We start from the raw sequence: 21,482 nt of genomic DNA, 5'->3' as shown, positions 1-21,482 counted from the left end.
TGCGCACGTCAACAGCTCTATATCCTCAGCCTTCTCGACTGATTCCTCTGGCGAGATTTGTTCAAGAAAGCCACAGGCGAGGCTCGAGGCATTCGGACACACGCATTACGACTGAGATTACACAGAACAAAAAGGACTGAAAAGAGAATGATGGCAAAAAGGGGGTTATTACTTTGCACAAGCGGCGGCCTTCGAACCAGAGACGGTGGTGCGTGTCTGCATTTGGAAGCCGATCTACTTCAACATTTGTCGCTCGCTACCAAAATGCAATGACTGCAAACAAGTGATAAGATTCAACAACTGTAAGATAGACCATAAACCTCGGAGCTATAATGCCAAGACCCGCTTTTAACCGAGGCTGACATTCCCTCCCCGTGATTACAGTACTTCCTCTACCCCGGATCCTCCTGTCCTTTTTCCCATGATCCTCTCCTTCTCCCTTTCATTTATTCCGCATTTTCTAGCGTGACCCTCTGCAACCACTGAAAGAGCTCATTAACTCATGAAGATGGCGTCTATCACCCGTGCCTTGCGGCCTCTCTCCCGCACCGTATCCTCTCTCCGCCCCGCCGCTATCCGACCCTTGACCAGCCGTCCCCTTCAGAGGTATGCTTACCCTTAAGCCTCAAAAGCACCGGGAAGTTGCTATTCGGCTATGTCGATGACATTTATTGGATTTAACTGATTGCTAATCTGTTACTTCAACAGCACTTATGCATTCTCTACTACATGTCGCCGGCGGGAAGCCGATCTAACCGGCCTCACGCCAACGCCAATCACACACCTCTCCGAAACCGAGTCAATGATGGCCGAGACAGTGTCCAAGTTCGCTGAGGAGCAGATTGGCCCGAAAGTACGGGAGATGGATGAAGCAGAGACTATGGACCCTGCTCTGGTAGAGCACCTATTCGAGCAAGGTATCATGGGCATTGAGATCCCTGAAGAATTCGGCGGTGCAGGCATGAACTTCACAGCGGCCATTGTGGCTATTGAGGAACTTGCTCGTGTCGACCCTAGCGTCAGTGTCCTGGTTGATGTTCACAACACTCTTGTCAACACTGCCTTCATCAAATGGGGTGACGCCCAGGTCCAACGGACGTGGCTGCCGAAGCTGGCCACCGGTACGGTTGGCTCATTCTGTCTCTCCGAGCCTGTCTCTGGCTCAGATGCCTTTGCCCTCCAGACAAAGGCCGAGAAGACGGCAGACGGGTACAAATTGAACGGATCCAAGATGTGGATTACCAACTCCATGGAGGCGGGTGTGTTCATCGTCTTCGCCAACCTGGATCCCAGCAAGGGGTACAAGGGTATCACGGCCTTCATTGTTGAGAAGGACACCCCCGGATTCTCTATTGCGAAGAAGGAAAAGAAGCTCGGCATCAAGGCCAGCAGCACCTGCGTGCTCAACTTCGATGACGTTGTCATCCCCAAGGGTAACCTTCTTGGTGAGGAAGGCCAGGGCTATAAATATGCCATTGGTTTACTCAACGAAGGACGTATCGGCATTGCTGCTCAGATGACCGGCTTAGCGCTAGGGGCATGGGAAAATGCTGCAAAGTAAGTCTGCTACGACCAACACATATTCACTCCAAATGGCTGCGAAAGGCAAAGCCGCTAACAACATTTACAGATACGTCTGGAACGACCGCCGACAATTTGGGCAACTTGTTGGAGAATTCCAAGGCATGCAGCACCAGATCGCGCAAGCCTACACGGAGATTGCCGCCGCCCGCGCCCTCGTCTACAACGCAGCTCGCAAGAAGGAAGCGGGTCAGGATTTCGTTCAGGACGCCGCCATGGCCAAGCTTTACGCTTCACAGGTAGCCGGCCGTGTTGCTGGCTCGGCCGTCGAGTGGATGGGCGGCATGGGATTCGTCCGCGAGGGCATCGCGGAGAAGATGTTCCGTGATAGCAAGATCGGAGCAATTTACGAGGGAACGAGTAATATCCAACTGCAGACGATCGCGAAGTTGTTGCAGAAGCAATACACGCGATGAATATAGAAAACCCTGTTTTTGCTCAAGGTTCTGGTTTCCCAGTGTGCAGCTGGAGAGACGATCATGAACTAGAGTGAAACCGGGCCCAGTTGTAGCTGTGTAGCTGTGCTGGGTATTCTTCCCGCTGTGGAACACGCCAATCTGGGGTTCAACTATGCCCTCTTTTATCTACCTTCAACGAACGGGACAGACCATGATGACGACAATTGCATAATATGACCTGCTTATTACGGGATCAAATCCCAGGTACGGCACGTCCGTATAGAAAAGAGAAATATAGTGCCGCAAACAGCACGTTCCAAATGGATATCTATCCTGTACAGTAATATACAACCATAGGCTCATAGATGGCATTTCACCAATCCCCACAGCACCCATAGTCCTCTGCAGCCTAATAACTTCCCCATCCCCACCTAGTCCTTGTGGCGCGCCAAAAGGATACCTTTTTCGGCCACTTATACGTAGGCAACTATGTCAATCTCGCATGTGGGAGTGTCAAATGCAAGCTCCTCCAAACACAGATATACACATTGTGTATTTTGCAAAGTTCGGAACCAACCAATAACCGGCCCCCACCCCAGGCACGAATGCTGACGAAGATTTTCCAAGAATGTGAGGGGCCCATGACTCAAATATAAGAGTGGCAAATATGCCTGTCGCTGATCGCAGAACATGCCTAAACGTAGGATAAGCTTCGACGCGCTGAATCGAATATCCAGGTAATCCGATGTGGGTACGGGGCTGGTGGCTTCAGACACCGAGCACAACCGGCAGAATATGGTCTGAGGTAGATGTTTGGTTGTGGTCTTTCTGTTCAAAAGTTGAATTAGCCGCTGGAAGACTCGAACCTGGCGTTGGAACAAAATGAGACTTATGAACTTACACATTTAGCGGATTTGCCTCGCGGCGTAGCGTCGCACAGGGTGTGACTTGGCCAGTTCGACCACTTGCGTTCGGGTTTAGTGTCTCGCCATAGCCTGATCTTCGAAATGCCCAATTCTTCAAAAACTCTCTGGGACTCACGACCGGACTCACGACCGCGGAACCCAATCGTATTCAAAGCCACTTCTCGGAATTTGCGCGGGATGTGTCGGTAGCTGTTGATATTGTGTTGGTGGGTGCAGAGCGGGATATGAAGCCGTTTGGCTCTCTGTTGGTGCCGACACAGGTCGCTGAGCCGACTCGTACGATACGTCCGGGTGATGCTGATTATGGGGTGGTATTTCTACCCCTGCCGCTCGAGGACTTGAACCTTGATACATCTGCTGATACGGTTGGTAGCTGGGCTCCGGTAGATGCGTAGTATTCTGAGGGTGATAACCGACGTGCGGGTGTTGGACGGTCATCGGTGCAGGCACTTGCGAATGACCTTCGTACCCCCAGGGCTCGACTTTGACCGGATACTCCGAGTCCGAAGACTCGCATTTTGAAGGAGAGCGAGTTGAGCCGTAAGGCGGCCACTCACGCGAAGTCGAGATCTGACTCGTCGTCGACAGAGCCGACGGCGTCCTAGATGACGGATTCGTTCCTAAGGCATCGGGGTATTGAGGGGACGGTATGAGCGAGGCCGGTTGTTGGCTATACGGCTCTTCTACCGGACGGTCGACGAGTCAGCACCATCAAATCGAGGCAGCTATATGCGAACAGAGGCCAGTGGAGGCTCACCTAAGTTCTGGTACCCTGGACTCCCTGTTGCCATGGATAACTGGTGTCTTAACGCTCTAATTTCAGTCTCCAGTAGAGCATTTCGCCGCACAACCTCGTCGAATTTATCGCCTTTGGCTTTCAGCTCCGCCACTTGAAGTTCGAGTCGCTCAATGTGCTCTCTTGTTCGTTGTCGAATAGTTCTCTGGGCCTCACGATCGTTGGCGCGCTTTCTCTCCAGTTGCTCTGCAGTGAGCGATGTTACTCTACGTGTGCCAGCACGAGTCTCTTTCTTCTTAGACTGGGAGGAATCTTGATTGGAGCGCATTCTGGCTCCGCTTCGAACCTCGCTCGGTAGACTTGGGTAGGTAGGGTTTCTCTCGCTCTGGATATGCCTGGGTGGGAAGCAAGAACACTACATCCCAGGGTTGTGCGCCGCAGATGCCAGAATTCTCACAATATTGTTCTGTTCGTGCCACATGGGCCGTCGTAAGACAAAGCCTGGATGTCTGGAAGTCTAGAACTGCGCCAGAAGGGAAGATAGAATGAGACCGAACCGAAGACCTGGGAAGGGAAGGGGGGTAAAAAAGGGAATAAATGAATGGAGCCCCATAGCAGGGTGCAGGACAAAGATAAAGGGATCTGTCCCTAAAGCAAGCCACTGGAAACGCGCGGATGTCGAGAGCTGAGATCGGCTCGGATTTAGGCCGTATGGTCCTTGGACGCAAACTGAACACAGTCTGAAGCAGCCACTCGATCAGTGAATAATAATGTCAATAATTATTATTGACAGTTAGCCGATATGGGATCCCAACAACATTATTATTAAGCATTAATTGTCTTCTAAAGTTTGGGAGTCTGGGGCCGGGATATTCCGTGGACACTCACTTCCCAAGGTAAACAGTCCCTCAGGAGCTAGGGCACCAATCACGAAGTACAAGGACGAGAGGATACCTCGCTGGGAGGATGGGAGACGATGGCGATTGCAAGCATTGCGAGCATAGCGACCCTTCCCAAGAGGCTACTATTATGGGTCCGCGCTATGGAATCCTCCGACAAACCCACTCACGGAACAAGCCCTAGTTTCCAATTGGAGATGGTCCTGTGCACTATGTAGTAGTCCCTACAGACGGAAGTCTCGCAGCCCGAAAAAGCGTTGATTTAGTTGCCCTGGGTGGCTATGCGGAGCTAATGAGACCCGAGTTATCTTATCATAGACTCGCAGGAATACCGTTTCTTGATCTGCATTCCATAGCACAAACGTACGGTGTGGTCGTATATCAGACAATCCTAGAAACAAAACGAATCGGTAACACCGGTGTACGAAATCCGCGGGCGTACAGAGTACACGAGGTTTACCCGAGCCACATGGCTGAGTGGCGAGAGAATGTACCCAGAACTTGTAGCCAGACACTCTAGATTTATGGCTCAGTCCCGCTAGAGCTCCGTGAAGGGGGAAAATGCATCGCGACCTGAGATTTGGCGCAGAGTCTTCCGTATATGCTGCCGTCTGCGAAACGGTCGTGCGGAACGTTGTAAGATGGTTATAACGAAAACGGAAACGAAATGGCTGGAAGCCTGAAAGGCTGAAAATGCATGGACAGTCGGCCCTGAGTCTGTTTGATCCATAAGGATTTCTGCTATCAGTCGACGACCTGCGTTGCACACATTGCACGTAGACGAGGTAGGCGAGGCGGGCTTCCCAACTTCCCAACTGCTCAACTGCTCAAGGACCATTCTCCGGAGTATCGCCGGCGAAATGATACTTCAATAGATCCCCGCCCTGCGAAGACCTCGATTCCACAGATCTGTGACCTCGGCGGCCACGAAGCTGTCCGGACCGATAGATCGGGCGAAACTCAGATGCGGCCTGTGAGCGGTGAATAACATGCTGACCAGCTTAGGTTGGCTAGCCGCCCCCTCAGTGAGGGCCCGGCATCTCTCCGTCCGCCAATCTCCATCGTTGAATCTGAAAGAGACACTAAGGATTTTAGATCCATGGATGGTATAATCGACTGAGCCACGCGGAAGTGTAAGCTGACTCCACATCACGGACTATTGCTTGATTTGCACGTTGAATCTCAACTGTCTGGCGGCTGCAAACCATGGCGCCTTCGGAATTTCCGACCATAGAGCGCCGCAAGGAGCCCTTTTCGTCTCGTCTTCATGGCCTATCCATCCTGGTGCTTTTATCATCTGAGCAATGGCAAATCTGAGTAATGGCAATTGTTCGAGATCGAGAGTCGAATTCAGTTGAAGGATGCGTCTCTGGATAGAGGTGGGGATTGGGCAGTGGGAGAAAGGCTACTCAGAGCAGTCCAGGCAGCCTAGCAGACCAATGACAACGGTTTCCACCCATGGGATGACGTCTATCCGATCCATGTATGACCCCTTCAATCTCTGTGCTGTCGCACGGTCACGAAATGTCTACTCCAGTATATCGTATTGATTCAGTCTCAGACTTTAAACGGCAATGACTTGACTCAGGTGGCTGCGGAGCGAGCTAGCTATATTTCTTTTTGTATGATGGCCGAGTCTTGGGAGATCTAATCGACTATTCTTCACGGTCTCCCAATAGTATGTCCCATCCAGGTCTCCGCCAGAGGCCCAGCCTCTTTTTACCGAAGTGCGGCCGAAACCTGTCACAGTACGCTGTGTCCCTGATCACATCACCTGGTCCTCGATACAGATATTCGTCGCCCACACCTTCAACTGGTCGTCGAACATAACTCTAATGGGGATTGTCGCGTATTTTCACCGACATCAGGAATGGAGGGTTCTCAGCTGGGTTACCGTTACTCGATAAATCTCAAGAAGCCGATATATAGCCTTGGAGTCGGCACGTTGCACTATACGTACTTCGAATACGCAGCGGTAATATTGAGAGCTAGATGACGGAGAGCCTAATTGCTCAACGAGCGTGGACGATCGACGCTGCGAGAAGATATTGGGTTCTGTTCTAGTGAAGGTGCTGACTATCTATAGACTAATGTTGCCATGGATGGCAGTAGCGATTGCGACGAGAGGACCAGTAAATTTCACAATGGACCCAATTGGACCCAATTGAACGCTTTGCGGCTTCCGTCCATGCTTTTTGGATATCTACTCGACGGCTCGACAGGCAAATAAACACGCACCTCAACTAGTCCGTGGTCGTACCTATGGCAAGACTCCAAGTCCCAATGGGGTGTCGCAAAGTACCAAGAATTCGTGTGGCGTTCGTACAGAATAGCGTGCTCCAGAGCGCTGGATCTGTTAGCTCCACGTGTTCAGCAGGCAAGAGGACTCGATACGCGGTCCTGAACTAAAGCGGGCATCGTGACGAGTTTCTCAGCTTCAATTCTGGTTCCGTTGGATACCATACTATAGCTGCTTATCGAACCAGACGATTGATGACCAACGTCTAGAACCACGCTTGTTGGCTCGATCAAGCTTACGGGAGCGTCAGTAATAGTCTTCTTCCCAGTTGGGAATTATGTCCGACGTAGGAACTGGCGATCTAAAAAGGCTGGGAAAGACACAAGCTTCCAGAACAGTCCTGAATCGTCCTGAGTCCCTTTAAGGTTCTTTGTCTGCGTTGCGGAGTGGTTAGCTCATAGGCTGTCTGCTGCTCGCCGAAAAAAGGATATGGCCAAGGTCGTCATGGTCGAGCCTCGGGAGAGCCATGCGATCACAGCGCCCCAGCGCTCGATGGAAGTTGTTGGTCTCGATCGCTAGACACGAATTTTACGAATTCAGCTGCAACTGGATGAGAACGAAAGTGTTGTACGGAGTATACTGACAGTAATCAAATTACGGTAATCAGACAGCTTCTTTATGGCAGTTGCAGTATTTATGCGTAACAAACTTACATAATGCGGGAAGGCCAGATGGTCAGCGTCACTGGCCGAGTTGGACAGACAACAACTGTCAATATCCTCATTTCTGCAGCTCCATCAACAATGACCCCTTAACGACGGTCTGAATGCGTTAATTGACGTTGTACGAGATTGTCAATATGGATCCAGACTACAAATCCCGCAAGGAGGCATTCGTGTCCAATCTGACCGGAGGAAGCGTTCTAGAAATCAATGCAGTGACGCTCGTTGCCCCTGTTAGTATAGAATTCTACTGTTGACTCCTCGCCTGCGGTTCTTCAGAGTGCTGACGCATTTGAACTGAACAGGCCTCAGTCTTCCTCTGGTCGGTCCTGCAATCCCGGCTCTCCTTCTTCACACCCTACGGGCCCGCCGCTCTCATAACCGACTTTCTGCTCAATGTTTTAGCCATCCTCTTCGCGACGACCTTCTACTCTTCCGCACCATGGCTCTTGAATCTCCTCCTGGTCTCCCCAGCTTTTCTTATCTTAATAAACTCGCGGTCTCGCCGCACACAAGCGAAAGCGAAGCCTCCTCAGACCGCAGCCGCGCAACATGGATCAGGCGCATCTTTACCCATCCACCCATTCCTCACCACCTACCGTGCAGCTATGATGATTATCACCTGCATTGCTATATTAGCGGTTGACTTCCGTGTCTTTCCCCGTCGGTTTGCCAAAGCTGAGAACTGGGGTACGTCGCTGATGGATCTGGGCGTCGGCTCCTTCGTGTTCTCGGGAGGGGTGGTCTCCGCGCGCTCTGTTCTCAAGAGCCAAGAGGGCGGTGCGTCGCCGAAGAAAACACTGACACAGCGCTTTACCTCGTCAGTACGCCACTCGGTCCCGCTTCTCGTTTTGGGACTGGTCCGACTCTATAGCGTCAAAAACCTGGATTACGCAGAACATGTCACAGAATACGGCGTGCATTGGAATTTTTTCTTTACGCTGGGGTTTCTACCCCCATTTGTGGAAATTTTTGAGGGCATTGCCACGCTAATCCCGTCATATGAAGTCCTCTCGCTTGCCGTCGCGGTGCTCTACCAGGTAGCGCTTGAATCGACCGACCTGAAGAGTTACATCCTTGTCTCTCCCCGAGGGTCTGATCTGCTCTCAAAGAACCGCGAAGGAGTCTTCTCCTTCCTGGGATATCTGGCCATCTTCCTTGCAGGACGTGCTACTGGAATGCGAATTATACCGAGCGGAATCTCCCCTTCAACGACCCCACAACAGGCCAGGAAGCGCGTGCTTACTAGTATAGGGTTGCAGGCATTAGGCTACACGGCGCTATTCGCATTGAACTCTACATATTTTCTAGGGTATGGAGCCAACATCCCGGTCTCGCGACGTCTCGCCAATATGCCGTACGTCCTCTGGGTTGCAGCCTTCAACAACGCCCAGCTCTTTCTCTTCTGCCTCATTGAAACCATACTTTTCCCTTCTGTTCACCGAGCGTCGGGATCAGGGAAGAATGAGGAAGCGAAGCGGACAGATTTTGCGACGAGCCCGATAATGACGGCCTTCAACCGCGGCGGACTTGCCGTGTTTTTGGTCGCTAATCTACTCACTGGCGCGGTCAACTTAACTGTTCCGACCCTGGATGTGGATAACACTCGAGCCATGGCTATTTTGGTCGGGTATGCTGCCTTGATCACCGGGGTTGCTCTGGGGCTCAACAAGGCCAATATCAAGATATCGCTCTGAGCGCATGGCTTCTTGAGCCATTCTGTAGCATAATATCAAGTAGGTTTAGACATTAATAAGACCTTGTACAAAGTGGAGACTATTGGACCTTTTTATGGCCAACCATCTACAGACTGACGGGCGTCATTTGCCAGTTCTGGCCGTGAACGCAGTCATACACGAGCCTCAATAGTAGTACTCTGCCAATACTACTTCTGGAGTTGAGGCTCGTTCAACAGTTGTGCTACAAGGATCTTCGGTTACACAGTCAAGGTTCCTCGAGAACGAATGCGGTAGATGGCATTGAAATCCATACTTTACATCTGAGACAATGATAATCGCATGCTGATTACCCAAGGAAAGAAGAGATGGCGCAGAATAAACTGATCGAAGCCAATGGCGGAGAACAAAGAACGAAGAGCGACCAAGAATCACATGCAAAAAGATCGGGCATCCTGAGCTTGCTCGGTACGTACAGTACTCCAAGCTTCAGCCTTCAGCTCCATCTGACACTCCGCTTCTCAATTTCCCTTTCAACCTCTATCGCTGCCCATAACTCACCATGGCGTCTAGCAAGGGTGATGCTTCCTTCATCAACTACCCAGAAATCCGCGAAGGCCCCTCCGTGCCTTACAAGAATGAAGACCAGTCCATCCCCGTTTTCCGGGGAACACCCTTGGTCATTGGGGCTTCTTTGTAAGGAAACGAGGCTCTTTCCTTTTTTTGGTGCTTCAGACTTATACTAACACTCCATCGTACGCAGGATCTCGAATATCAGCTTCGTCCAGAGCTTCTTCTGGCGCGGCGCAGGCTTCGGCGTTATCCGCGAAATCCCCAATTTGGACCAGTGGCCCGCCCGCTACGATCCGACCGTCATTCCTGTCCACATCGATGAACAGTCCACGTCAAGTGTCGCAAGCCTCCCCGTTCCGGAAGCGAGGAGAAAAGGCAAGGCGGGATACTACACCTCCGCCGACTACCATGCCCTTTACCAGTCCGGGGAATTGACCCCTACGGCGGTTGTAGACTCTCTCCTGTCCGTGACCCGCCGCGACACAAAACCGCCGGGAAAGCATTCGGTTGCGTTCTTGGAATGCGCAGTCGAGAAAGTGCGCGCTGCTGCGGAGGCGTCCACGCAGAGATACAAGGCTGGAAAGCCTCTAGGACCTCTGGACGGTATTCCGGTTACGGTGAAGGACGAGGTGCATATGGACGGGTACCGACGGACTCTGGGAACGAAGTTGGACTTCACGGGCGAGTTCGCGGGGTCTACATCCTGGTGCGTCAAGAAGTGGGAGGAGGCAGGCGCCATAGTCATTGGGAAATCCACCATGCATGAGCTCGGCTTGGGTAAATCTGCGGCTAGCCCTTGGACTATAGAACAACTAAGCTGACAGCGAGCAGATACAACAAACAACAACCCCAACTTTGGCACACCAAAGAACCCACATAACCCGAACTACTACTGCGGTGGTTCCTCCGGCGGATCAGGTTACGCCGTCGGCGCAGGTCTAGTCCCCATCGCTCTCGGCGCAGACGGTGGCGGTTCAATCCGTATCCCCTCCTCCTTCTGCGGCGTCTGGGGTCTCAAACCCTCCCACAGCCGCGTCAGTGGTTTTCCAACCGTCGGTCTCGCCTCGACAGTCGGCGTGCTGGGTCCCATTGCCGCCAGTATTGATGACTTAGCCTTAGCCTACAGAATTATGGCGGCGCCTGCTCCCCCGTCAGAAGACGCAAAATCAGGCGCCTTTCCCAACCCACTCTCCGAGCTCAACTCGCACCCTGCTCACTTCCGCCCCAAGAATAAGACAATCGGCATCATGCGCGAGTGGATTGACAGAGCCGAGCCTGCTGTCCGGGCCGTCTTCGATAGAGCCCTCGACTTCTACCGCAAACAGAACTACACTATCATTGATATTTCAATTCCCTATATCCCTGAAGGGGCACGCGCCCACGTTCTGACTATTATGGCCGAGATCGCTTCAGGTCTCTCCTCGCCCAGCCAGATCAAGCACCTCACTGCGCCCAATAAAGTTCTCGTCTCGATGGGCATGTACCAGATCTCTGGCCAGGACTTCCTCGCCGCCCAGCGCCTCCGCGGCCTCCTCATGTCCCATCTTGGCTTCCTCTTCCAGAAACATCCAGGCCTGCTCATCTTCACGCCTACCTCCCCTATCCCAGGGTGGAAAATTGCAGGCGGAGATGCTGATCTCGCACGTGGGGTGTCTGATGGTAAGTCCTCCGTGAGGAATATGGAGTATGTCTGGCTAGCAAACTTTACTGGATGTCCGGCTATTTCTTGTCCGGCGGGCTACGCAGAGGACAATGGACACCGGGTTCCCATCGGTGTTATGGCAATGGGTGAATGGGGCAGCGAGGAGGACCTCATTGCGTTTGCTCGGCACGGAGAAGGGATTCTGGACCTTCCTGAAAATAAGGGACCTTTACCAGAGTCTGGTGAACAGACAGTGGGGTTGACGATTCCGCGCGGTCCAGAGTCAGTGTGGGAGGATGTTATAACGAATGCTCATTTGATTGGATAGGAGGCCTACTCCGCACAAACGCCAGGATATATATACCCCAGCCATGTCTTGAATCATTTAAAAAGACGACGATGAAGATGTCTAGTTTCTAACGCAAAGAATGAATATAATATACAATGCATTGCAGTGCAGCAGGATATCATAAAGCCATAACCAAACGCCATTCCGAAAAATGCCACGAACCTGGCCGACCTCATGCGCCGTTGCTAAACCGAGATAGTGATAATACAGTCGTAAGGTGTCAGCTGAAAAGGGTGGTGTTCACGCTGATGTCGACGCAGTTCATCTTAAGTTTTGACTGTGGTAAAAGCTCGATGGTCAGAGGTAGATGCTCTCACCTCGCTTGGGAACGTGGAAATCACATCCCAAACTTCTAATCGATTCCACCTCTTTCAATTCTTCAAGAATCTTTGCTGCGGGATCTGGACCGTCATGCAAAAGTTCTTTCACATGAATGACGTACACTGAAAGGCCAGCCAAAGGCTTTTCTGCTTCGAGAGCATCCCTAGTAGTGCACGTCTGACGGCAAAGACCTTGACGCTCAATGGCGAGGGGTACCGAGTCTGATGTCTCGGTAGCCTGTCTAGATCGGGTTCCGGAGGACGCACGCTTCCTGACGCTGCTTCGAATCGACACAGCTTTCCCTTTGCTATCTCCCCGCTGACTACTCGACTCGGAACTACTGTCCCGTTTGCGTTTGGGAATCGGCGGCCACATTAGACCCTTGATATCAGCTACGCGCGCAGCTAACACGGTCAATTCATCGACTAAATGGCGCGGGCAGAGGTGGCCAAATAAATAGATATCCTCAGTCGAATCAACATAGGAACATTCGATGAAAATGGCCCGCAGGGTACCAGAAGCGACCTTCGGTGCAGCGATCTCCCATACTTTCCGATTACGCGGATTGAAAGATACCGAATCAGGCTCAACATCGCCAAAAATAATGATCTCAGTTCCAGTTTTCTGGTCGCGGAGGAAGAAGGCGGAGCTTTCGACCGTAGTCCACAATGTCTCCTGGCTCGAAGACGGCGGTTGGGAATGAATTGGATCCCTAAACATTGTTAGCTCAGTTCTTCATGCAACTTTCAGCTATGCCGCTTACCATTCACTTGGTTGCCGTCCAGCTTGTTTCGATGAAGATATACTTAGGCGACGCTCAGTACCTGCTTTTACCTTGCATCGCCCATGGCTGACACTGAAACCTCGAACGAGCAATCCGTCGCCAGCTTGAGTGTAACCTTGTTCATCACCGGAGCCCAGCATTGGGTTGCCCCCATTCGCGAGACGCTGATATGTGATCAAGCCAATACCCTCATCCTCGTCGGAGAAATTTGGCCAGATCAAGTTGTTGAAAATGTGGCTCTTCATGGCGTCTACAACAGAGGGCAGCGCGGCAACCGTCTTTGGACCGTTTTCTTTGGTTAGAATTGGGATATTCATGGCCAAAGCTGATACATGGTCCAAATGAGGATGTGTGATCAGGACCCGTCCGATAATCTTCTTGAAAACATGCTTTGCGTTTGCACCGCTAGTTTCATACGGTAGGCGTAAACCAGCAAAAGGACCAGACGTAACGATGCCGTTCTTGCTCCTGCACTTTTCCATGACGTGAACGATTCCAGCGAGCAGGGTACCTGCATCGACAGCGACCATGGTGTTTGGAGCCCAGTCAGTGGCGGTGGACCGAACGAGGATACCGGTGACTCTGTCTTCACGAGGGCCCCCCGTCGGACCCTAGCGGGAGACAATTAGTTTTGATGCTGTTTTCTCGCCAAACGAGAGCGAGACAATCTGGTTGGAATAGGAGAGACGGGCCTCGTAAAGAGACTGGGCTGGGCAAAGCACCGCGGCAGGTGGCGAGAACTTACCAAGACAACCACATGTAGCGCAGGCTCTCTGCCTCCCTGGTAATGGTTCCTCTGGCCACCCGTATCATCGCTAGATTCATCATCCTCGAGAGTTTCAATGCTTTGAGCAGTAGAGAGCGAAGAACTTTCTGAGGTCGGGTAAAAGACTGGCGGATAGTCTCTCTCTTCTTCAGTGGGGGGAGGGGCTCGGTGAGGATCCTGATTGTCTTCCTTAGAGCCCTTGTTGATTTGAGGGTCCGTGTCGTCATGCGCAGCCTTGTCATAAACCGCTCTGTCGACGTGAGCACCCTTGGCGTCTTGAGCACTCTTTCTGGGTCTGACCGGCCTTCTACGGCTCTCCGAGCCTGTGACGGCACAGCTATTCTTCTTTGGAGGCATAATGACTATATTCTCCGACGGTAGAAATAAGCCTGGGGATGCGAGGACACCTGCAGCCCGCTATTCGCTGGCCGGGGTGCAGAAGACCAAACACCGAAGGGTGGAAACTGCTGGGTACCGAGTAAGAACTATGGAGAAGGTAAGCATCTGTGCAATGGTCACGGGTTGATAACTAACAGTCTGGGTCTGGGGTCTGTGGTCTGTGGTCCGGGGTGAGTGGCTGGACTGGAACGCTGAGAACCGCGGCTGAAACAAGGCGACTCGCTGATTAGCGGGACTAGCTGCAATCTCGATGTATACAGTCTGTAGACAATGTATTTGTAAAATGGAGTATAGAGTAGAGAGTGACAAGTGCGAATAACGAGAGGTTGGATGTGAGAGAAGAGGAAAGTTGCTCGTGAGAGAGGATAAGAGAGAAAACAGGACAAAGAAGGAGCAATGATGGGAGGAGGCTGGCGCTGGTGCGTTATCTTCTTGGTCTGGCAGGCGTCAACAGTGGATCTTTGTCGACTTACTTTGAATAGGCGACATTTACTTTAGGTTATTTCGTAGAGTATATTTGGGGTCAATAACATGAGTTCATGTGTAGCGTCTGCGATCGACATATATCCCTGCTTTTGCGGAGAAGCAGGCGCTGACTATTATCTGTAGTCATAGTACGTAGCAGGATACGGTGCCGCGCAGGAAACCAGATGAAGTAATAAAGGCAGTAAAGGCAAACAATCTACATTTATATGCCCTAGATTAATGAATGAAATTCACATCCCGGTCTCGAAACAAAAGCCAACCTGCGCCTCGAACGAAGAAATGGGGTTGGCCGCAATGGCACTCTAGTTTCCATTCCGACCAAATTTATCAAGAGCACCAAATAAATTCTATGACCGATATTACATGAGTTCCATTCCGCCGTCTAGCAGCGCTAAAGCACTTGAAAGGTACCGTCCCAGCATTGTCCTGCCTGGTCGCACGGTTAGGTCTTCCATCCGAGAATGCCTCGCCGGAAGATACACTCAACAGGAACAAACCAGGCAGAGACTCCAGTCACAACTGAGTTTAACAACTGCATTTAGTCCAATCGAAGCTCGCCATTACGATCAGCTGCCTTGTCTAGGGCGTCTGCAATGCGCGATCCGGGACCCTCGTAGAGAAATGAATCGTACACCGTCGCACCCACAAAACAGCCAATAAAAGGCGCAAACAGTGGCACAACGAAATAGTAGTTTGCCGCTGTGAACACCTCCCGACCGTAAAGAAATGCCGAGAAGAGCCGCGGACCAAAGTCACGGGCCGGGTTAATCGCCTGGCGCGAGGTTAGTCTAGTGGACATTCAACGGTTAGGTAGCCATGAATTCTGGCAATAAGACACGTACGTATCCTGTCTGCCAACCCAGAGCAGCGCCAATGGCAACGAGCAGCAGGAACATCGAGAGCTGAGGCGACTGGAAGCGGTGCGCATTGGCAGGGTCGGACACACTCAGGACACCAAACATGAGCACGGCTGCCCCAAGCACTTCGTTAAAGGCGGCCTCCCAGTTCGAGGAGAAGAAAGCGGCCGGATAGGTGCAAAAGATCCCGGCCGAGTGATGGCCTCGAGGACTCAGGATCGAGCCTCCCGGGATTGTGTACTCAGGATCCCAGGCCAAGATAGCGGAACGGTAGTTGATGTAGACGAGGAGAGCGCCCACGAAGCCTCCCAAGAACTGAGCAAGCAGCTTGCCTGGAAATTTCCTCCACTGGTCAGGCTGCGGTCGGATCAAGGCCATGATGATAGAAATAGCCGGATTGCAGGCCGGACTGGGAGTGGCTAGATAGCCGGACAGGCAGACTGCCGCCGCCCAGGCCAGGTTGATAGAAAGCCAGGTGCCATACTGGTAGTCGGAAAGCAGAGCCTGGGCGACCACACCGTCGCCGATGACAATTATCAACCCGGTCCCGAGGAATTCGGCCGCGTACGGCTTGAGGTCTCTCGGCGAAAGCCGCGAGAGAGAAAGACGCATATTGTGCCTACCGGTGTACTCGTGTCTTCGACTCGTCTTTGGCGTTTCAAGAGAAAGAGAGCTGGGAGAGATGGAGAAAAGAGGAGGGGGATCGGCAGGAAGCGTACGTACTAGATAGACGGTGTATGACTTGCGAGCTACTATGTTCCTCATCAACCGGGGGGCCACTCCGAGAAACTATGCCCAGTTGTCGCTTTGATTGGTTCGAATCAAAGCCGATACGGTCGATGGATGTTTACTTCCGGCGCCAAAGGGCTTAAAGCCCGTTTCAAGCTACAGACTACTAGGTCTCGTCGGCCCCAATTATGCATTTCATCACAACGGTAACGACTGGGATATCATGACGTTAAGCCTTAGGTATAGAAAGCCGTATGGCCCTAAACAGAAAAGAAAAAAAAACGCCGAAAACCATCATGGGCCCAAGTGAGTTCATAAGATACATTAGTCATTTCGATCTTTTCCCCAGACACCAAGGAGCGATGAGCGACAACAACGCGAGAAAAAAATAACCAGTCCTTGTACATGTAGAGATGACGGCCTTTCAGCTGAATAAACACACAAAGTCCGCCAGCAGAATCCCGCTCCATGAAAACGCCAATGCCGACCCGCTGAAAATTCAAAAATTTAAAGGAACCGACGGACTCCCGTGCAGTTGGATTAATGTGTGTGCGAGGTATTGTCAGCTGGAATGCCAACGGCTGCATCGTAGCTGGGAATGGGCGGTTGACCCTCACGAGAGAAGTCCTGGCTGGCTCTTGGACTCCCATCAGGACTGGTGTATTCGGGGGGCGGGACCTGCTCCAACTCATCAGGGTTCATTAGAGGAACCTGCTCAGGGTTGCTGGGACCTGTTCGACTTGACCCTTCCCCAGCATCGTCATGTGACGGAATGTGTGCGAGCGGCGCGAGCGAGATATCGGTCGGTGATCGAATAGGCCCAGGACTGACTGACGGCGGTATCCGAACCGTTGAGCTTGTCTGCGCATTGCTGGGGTCCTGGTACACCCGATGCGCCACGTGAGCGGCACTTTCTCGGCCAGACTCGAGAAGAATGCTACCCTGCTCGCTTCCATATGGCGGAGGGGGTGCCAAGCTACCGGTCATCGGTGCAAGACCCCATTTCTTGACATTGGCTTCAATAAACACAAATCCCAGCTGTCCAAAGTTCACATGTACCGTGCATGGACCATTTGCCCCGACAGTGGGAAAGAAATTTTGTGACTTCTGACCATGCACTACATCCTCCAGTTTCTTGCCGTTGCGGGTGAAGAATATAGTACCAGAGCGGGGCCGGTAACCCACACCCACGACGTCGCCTTGGGTGAGTTGGGGTCCATATGGGAGCGAAGTAAACGGTTGGTTATACCTCCGATGACCGGTCGACTCATATGCAACTGATGACTTATGATAGCCTATAAACATCAGCAACTCCGTAGGTGTCAGATCATCCGACAGAAACATACCAGGTAACCTGAAAAGAGGATATGGTTTGGTAGACATGCCAATACTGATAAGAGTGGTTTCGGGTTTATCAAAGATCTTAGCCTCCCAATAATATACGTCGTTCTGTTTAGGAACCGGTAAGTTTGTTTGGACGCTACAAATTGAATCATAAAACTCGATCTCTGTTCGGCCTTCCACAAAGCAGTTGGCAATCTCAAGTTCCGGCTGGAACTCCCACGCTGACACGCCTTTTTCCTGAATTGCGAGAAACTGGGATAACGAGATATCGGTCTGCACCGACTCGGGCGGGTTGGCTTCAACAAACGCTGCAATTACGATTAGCTGCTGATGCCACGAATCACGAAAACCAAAGGGTTCATAGTAGACTCACCCTTTGATCTTAAGTACTCCGATCTCGACATGTCATCCATGACTTCGAGGGCCTCAGCCTCCTCTCGCAGAAACGCTTGCTCATCGTCGAATTCACCAGGGCGGCCCATACGATCTAGAAGGATCCGACCACGCTCGGTATACTTGAAGAAGAAGAAAGCCGCGAGCACTAGCACCGCAACCGCCGCTGAGCCAAAGGCGGATAAGACACCGATCAAGATACCCTTCCCCGTCGAGTTGCCACTGACACTTATCGAACCGCCGTTGCCCTGATCCCAGGATGCTGTTGGCATCCCACGCGCAAACTTCGAGGCGACATGTTGCGAGTCGAGTAGACGCGGTGCATTGATGTCCGTTTCGAGACTGGGTGGGTTCGTCCTGATGGAAGTCGCGAGGGTTGAGGGAGCATCCCAGAAAGCACCGGGTGCCGATGCCTCAGATCCCCGCATCGTTCATTGAATGAGAGAGTAGCCTCCGTCGATAAGACCTTGAGAGTATTGAAGCGCTGGTACAGGAATTAGAGAGACTGGAAACGCGAGACTAGATGACGCAAGATAAGCTGGATGAAACGGATGACTGGGGAGTTTGAATGAGGATGAGACGAAATGACGATCGGACGAGGGCTGGGAAGTCTGGAAGTGGAAAACGGATCGGCGGGAGTGCAAGTCAGTGGCCGGAACTTGGCGGGGGCGATAAAAATGGATCTCAAGCGCTGACTATGCTAATCATCAACGGACGTTTCGCCCTGGCTTGTCGTTAACTCTTGCCTTCTGCTGATTTATAGCGACATTAACAAGGGATGGGGTTATTCTCAACTAGCGGCCCTTTGTCTCGTTCCTCGCGGCCCTTTGCGGCCCTTTATGGCCCTTCATTACAGTGCGTTGGGCGGTCGACCCTGCGAACGCCATACTAGCTCCAGGGCGGCCGTACAGTGCCCCGTACGGGAACGTCATCCTCACGCCCCATCGTAATCTGTTGTCTCCCACTGCTTCCTCAGGCCTCTACGGCTTATTGTCATCGTGTCGCATTTTATCAATTCTTCAAAGCCACTAGCGTTTGGATATCTTTGAGGATGCGAGTCTCGGATCCGGCAAAACTTGACATCTTGCCCGATGACGCTTGCGAGATCCGTCTGACAATTGCGACCTCTGAGTGCGACAAGTATCCAGGTACGTGCCGAAACCGTCCTGCCTGATACTACACCCCTTCTATCCCACTGCCTGTCCTTCAAATCCCTGCACACTGCTAAGTTAGTAATTATGTACAGCGAAACAACATGCCCGCAAGGTTGCTGCAAAGCTAGGGGTCCGCGACGGTCTTATCTATCTTGTTGGCAAAGCTACGATAAACTGGGGAGACTCAGACCAACCGCGCCCTTTTCGGCAGAGACGCTACTTCTACTATCTGAGCGGTGTAGACGAGGCAGATTGCTACTTGACATACGACATTCGCAACGACCTTTTGACTATCTACGTTCCGAATTTCAGCCTGCAACACGCGATATGGATGGGACCGACACTCACTGTGGAGGAAGCACGGCAACGGTACGATGCAGACCGCTTCCGCTACTACGCTGCTTTACGGAGCGACCTCAATTCATGGGTGGATCAATATAACAAAGACAGCCCGATTTACGTCCTGCATAGCTCCCAGAAACCCGAGATTTCGGCGAAGGAGCTTCGCCTGGACGAAAAGTCGCTGCTACCTGCAATGGATGCAGCGCGGGAGGTGAAAGACGAATACGAGATCCGAATGATTCGCAAAGCCAACGAGATCTCTGCCCTTGCACACCGAAACATCCTACAAAACATACACCGCATGTCAAACGAAAGTGAAATTGAGGGACTCTTCTTGGACACATGCGTGTCGCATGGTGCCAAGAACCAGTCATATGAGATCATTGCCGGATCTGGGCCCAACGCAGCGGTGCTACACTATGTGAAGAACGACGAGCCTCTTAACGGGAGACAGCTTGTCTGTCTGGATGCGGGCGCGGAATGGAACTGCTACGCGAGTGACGTTACTCGCACAATCCCCCTAGGGAAAGGCTGGCCCAGTTCGCACGCGAAAGACATCTACGCCATCGTAGAGGAAATGCAGGAGGAATGCATCAAACGTGTAAAGCCTGGGCTACGATTTCGAGACCTGCACGAGCTCGCTCATATCATCGCCATCAAAGGACTGCAAAAACTTGGAGTCCTCAAAGCTGGAACTGTAGAAGAAATCCGTCGATCCGGAGCATCTTCGATCTTCTTTCCCCATGGCCTCGGCCACCATGTAGGACTGGAGGTGCATGACGTATCGGAACAACCAATCACTGCTAATGGGCACCTGTCCAGGGAATTTGTACCGCAAATGAGCACTCCACTTCTCCAGGAGGGCATGGTGATTACCATTGAACCTGGTGTCTACTTCAACAAGCTTGCGCTAAAAAACTCCCGAAGCCTGCCGTTGGCGAAGTACATCGACTTCGACAAGGCCGAGCAGTACATCCCTATTGGCGGAGTGCGCATCGAGGATGACCTTCTGGTCACCAGCACAGGGTACGAGAACCTGACGACCGCGCCGAAAGGCAAGGAGATGCTCGAGATTCTCCGTGGCCGCAGCAAGCAATAACCATTCGATGCCGATTGATGTCATTCTGTGTTCGACTTTCAAGATGTTGCACAATTTCGACAACTGCTAAGTACTTTATGGAGTAGGGGTTGTTCGTCAGCAGTTTGAGGAACCTTGTAAATACCTCAGAAGTCTTAACTGATCCACAACTATACCCAAACAAACCCAAACAAGCCCACACAAACACGCACGGGGCTAGAAGAAACTTTTTATTCGATTTCCGACAACCCACCCTTCACTTCAATAAAATGCTACACAGCTCCTGAGGCACACAGAAACGGTTACACACGTGGCGCGTACCTACAGGATGTCATACATTCCATGTAGAATTCCAAAAGCGGAAGAGGGTGGCAGAAACATAGTTCCACGCCCAGTGCCCCTGTTGTTAGAGGTAGGGAGTAGTAACATAGTTGGTATTGGTATTAACAGTGACAGTAGAACAATATCTTCATCTTCATTGCAATTTGTTCTATTAATAAACTGTATATTTTATCATATAATGGTTAGAGAGAAGTAAACGTCACTAAAAAAATAAAAAAGAAAAGACCCTGGAGCCCCGGGCGGAAGCCTGCAGCAATTAGGCGCACAGGAACAAAGTCAGGCCACTATTTAATGCAGCACCATATTTCCCAGCCCTTCAGAGACCAGTGACCACCTGGCACCATCAGAGTTTTCCACTGTTGCGCCATTGAATCATTCCGCTGTCATCATCAAGCCGGACTATTATTCAAGATTCGGCAAGGCACTTCCGAGTACCCCGTAGGCATAACTCCTGGAAGTAGGTAATGTAGTAAGTGGTACCAAACAGTAACTCGCGTCATCGCTCGGAATCGGATGCTCCAGGAACTTCCAGAACTTCCAAGGCTATGATCTCAGGAGTCAGGAGTCCGGCAGTCTGGACCTTGACGAATTGATCGGACCCATCGAGTCATTTATGTTTAGGTAAGACCGGAGAAAGCTCAGACGTACAGCTCAGGTGAAAATTTAGGTTGTGATGCCGAATCCGAGCTGCTGCTAGGGAAAGCCCGGAGCGAACCCGGGAAACTCCGTAGACAGTTGCAATGCAG

General features: G+C 51.7%; 8 protein-coding genes across 8 annotated transcripts; 4 read left to right on the top strand and 4 right to left on the bottom strand.

Moving 5' to 3' along the window:
* Positions 1-449: 449 nt before the first annotated feature.
* Positions 450-2,084, top strand: BDW70DRAFT_6714 (acyl-CoA dehydrogenase). The gene is made up of 3 exons (XM_073744542.1): positions 450-606; positions 709-1,557; positions 1,631-2,084. The coding sequence occupies exons 1-3, from the start codon at positions 503-505 to the stop codon at positions 1,995-1,997; spliced, it is 1,320 nt and encodes a 439-aa protein (XP_073601441.1). The 5' UTR covers positions 450-502; the 3' UTR covers positions 1,998-2,084.
* Positions 2,085-2,886: 802 nt separating this feature from the next.
* BDW70DRAFT_6709 (uncharacterized protein) lies at positions 2,887-4,497 on the bottom strand. The gene is made up of 2 exons (XM_073744538.1): positions 3,663-4,497; positions 2,887-3,588 (listed from the first exon to the last, which is right to left on the bottom strand). The coding sequence occupies exons 1-2, from the start codon at positions 3,967-3,969 to the stop codon at positions 3,029-3,031; spliced, it is 867 nt and encodes a 288-aa protein (XP_073601440.1). The 5' UTR covers positions 3,970-4,497; the 3' UTR covers positions 2,887-3,028.
* A 2,976-nt stretch (positions 4,498-7,473) lies between these two features.
* Positions 7,474-9,265, top strand: gwt1 (putative GPI anchor biosynthesis protein Gwt1). The gene is made up of 2 exons (XM_073735077.1): positions 7,474-7,734; positions 7,807-9,265. Exons 1-2 carry the CDS (start codon positions 7,639-7,641, stop codon positions 9,196-9,198), a joined length of 1,488 nt encoding a protein of 495 aa, XP_073601439.1. The 5' UTR covers positions 7,474-7,638; the 3' UTR covers positions 9,199-9,265.
* A 411-nt stretch (positions 9,266-9,676) lies between these two features.
* Positions 9,677-11,849, top strand: BDW70DRAFT_126352 (amidase). Its single transcript, XM_073735076.1, has 3 exons — positions 9,677-9,873; positions 9,941-10,527; positions 10,582-11,849. Exons 1-3 carry the CDS (start codon positions 9,740-9,742, stop codon positions 11,718-11,720), a joined length of 1,860 nt encoding a protein of 619 aa, XP_073601438.1. The 5' UTR covers positions 9,677-9,739; the 3' UTR covers positions 11,721-11,849.
* A 271-nt stretch (positions 11,850-12,120) lies between these two features.
* Positions 12,121-13,969, bottom strand: pdeA (3',5'-cyclic-nucleotide phosphodiesterase PDE1; the record flags this gene model as incomplete). The annotated part of the gene is made up of 5 exons (XM_073741795.1): positions 12,121-12,142; positions 12,184-12,774; positions 12,826-13,428; positions 13,501-13,550; positions 13,592-13,969. The coding sequence occupies 5 exons, from the start codon at positions 13,967-13,969 to the stop codon at positions 12,121-12,123; spliced, it is 1,644 nt and encodes a 547-aa protein (XP_073601437.1).
* Positions 13,970-15,035: 1,066 nt separating this feature from the next.
* BDW70DRAFT_155287 (aquaporin-like protein) lies at positions 15,036-15,966 on the bottom strand (the record flags this gene model as incomplete). The annotated part of the gene is made up of 2 exons (XM_073740017.1): positions 15,036-15,269; positions 15,340-15,966. The coding sequence occupies 2 exons, from the start codon at positions 15,964-15,966 to the stop codon at positions 15,036-15,038; spliced, it is 861 nt and encodes a 286-aa protein (XP_073601436.1).
* Positions 15,967-16,623: 657 nt separating this feature from the next.
* BDW70DRAFT_146630 (SSH4 family protein) lies at positions 16,624-18,248 on the bottom strand (the record flags this gene model as incomplete). Its single annotated transcript, XM_073738605.1, has 3 exons — positions 16,624-17,378; positions 17,430-17,735; positions 17,801-18,248. 3 exons carry the CDS (start codon positions 18,246-18,248, stop codon positions 16,624-16,626), a joined length of 1,509 nt encoding a protein of 502 aa, XP_073601435.1.
* A 312-nt stretch (positions 18,249-18,560) lies between these two features.
* BDW70DRAFT_6524 (aminopeptidase P family protein) lies at positions 18,561-20,569 on the top strand. Its single transcript, XM_073744493.1, has 2 exons — positions 18,561-18,968; positions 19,067-20,569. Exons 1-2 carry the CDS (start codon positions 18,872-18,874, stop codon positions 20,413-20,415), a joined length of 1,446 nt encoding a protein of 481 aa, XP_073601434.1. The 5' UTR covers positions 18,561-18,871; the 3' UTR covers positions 20,416-20,569.
* Positions 20,570-21,482: the final 913 nt, after the last annotated feature.

The sequence above is a fragment of the Aspergillus foveolatus genome (genome assembly GCF_047715535.1).
Source record: "Aspergillus foveolatus strain CBS 279.81 unplaced genomic scaffold BDW70scaffold_1, whole genome shotgun sequence".
NCBI lineage: Eukaryota > Fungi > Ascomycota > Eurotiomycetes > Eurotiales > Aspergillaceae > Aspergillus > Aspergillus foveolatus.
This window is presented reverse-complemented; position numbering and strand designations above follow the sequence as displayed.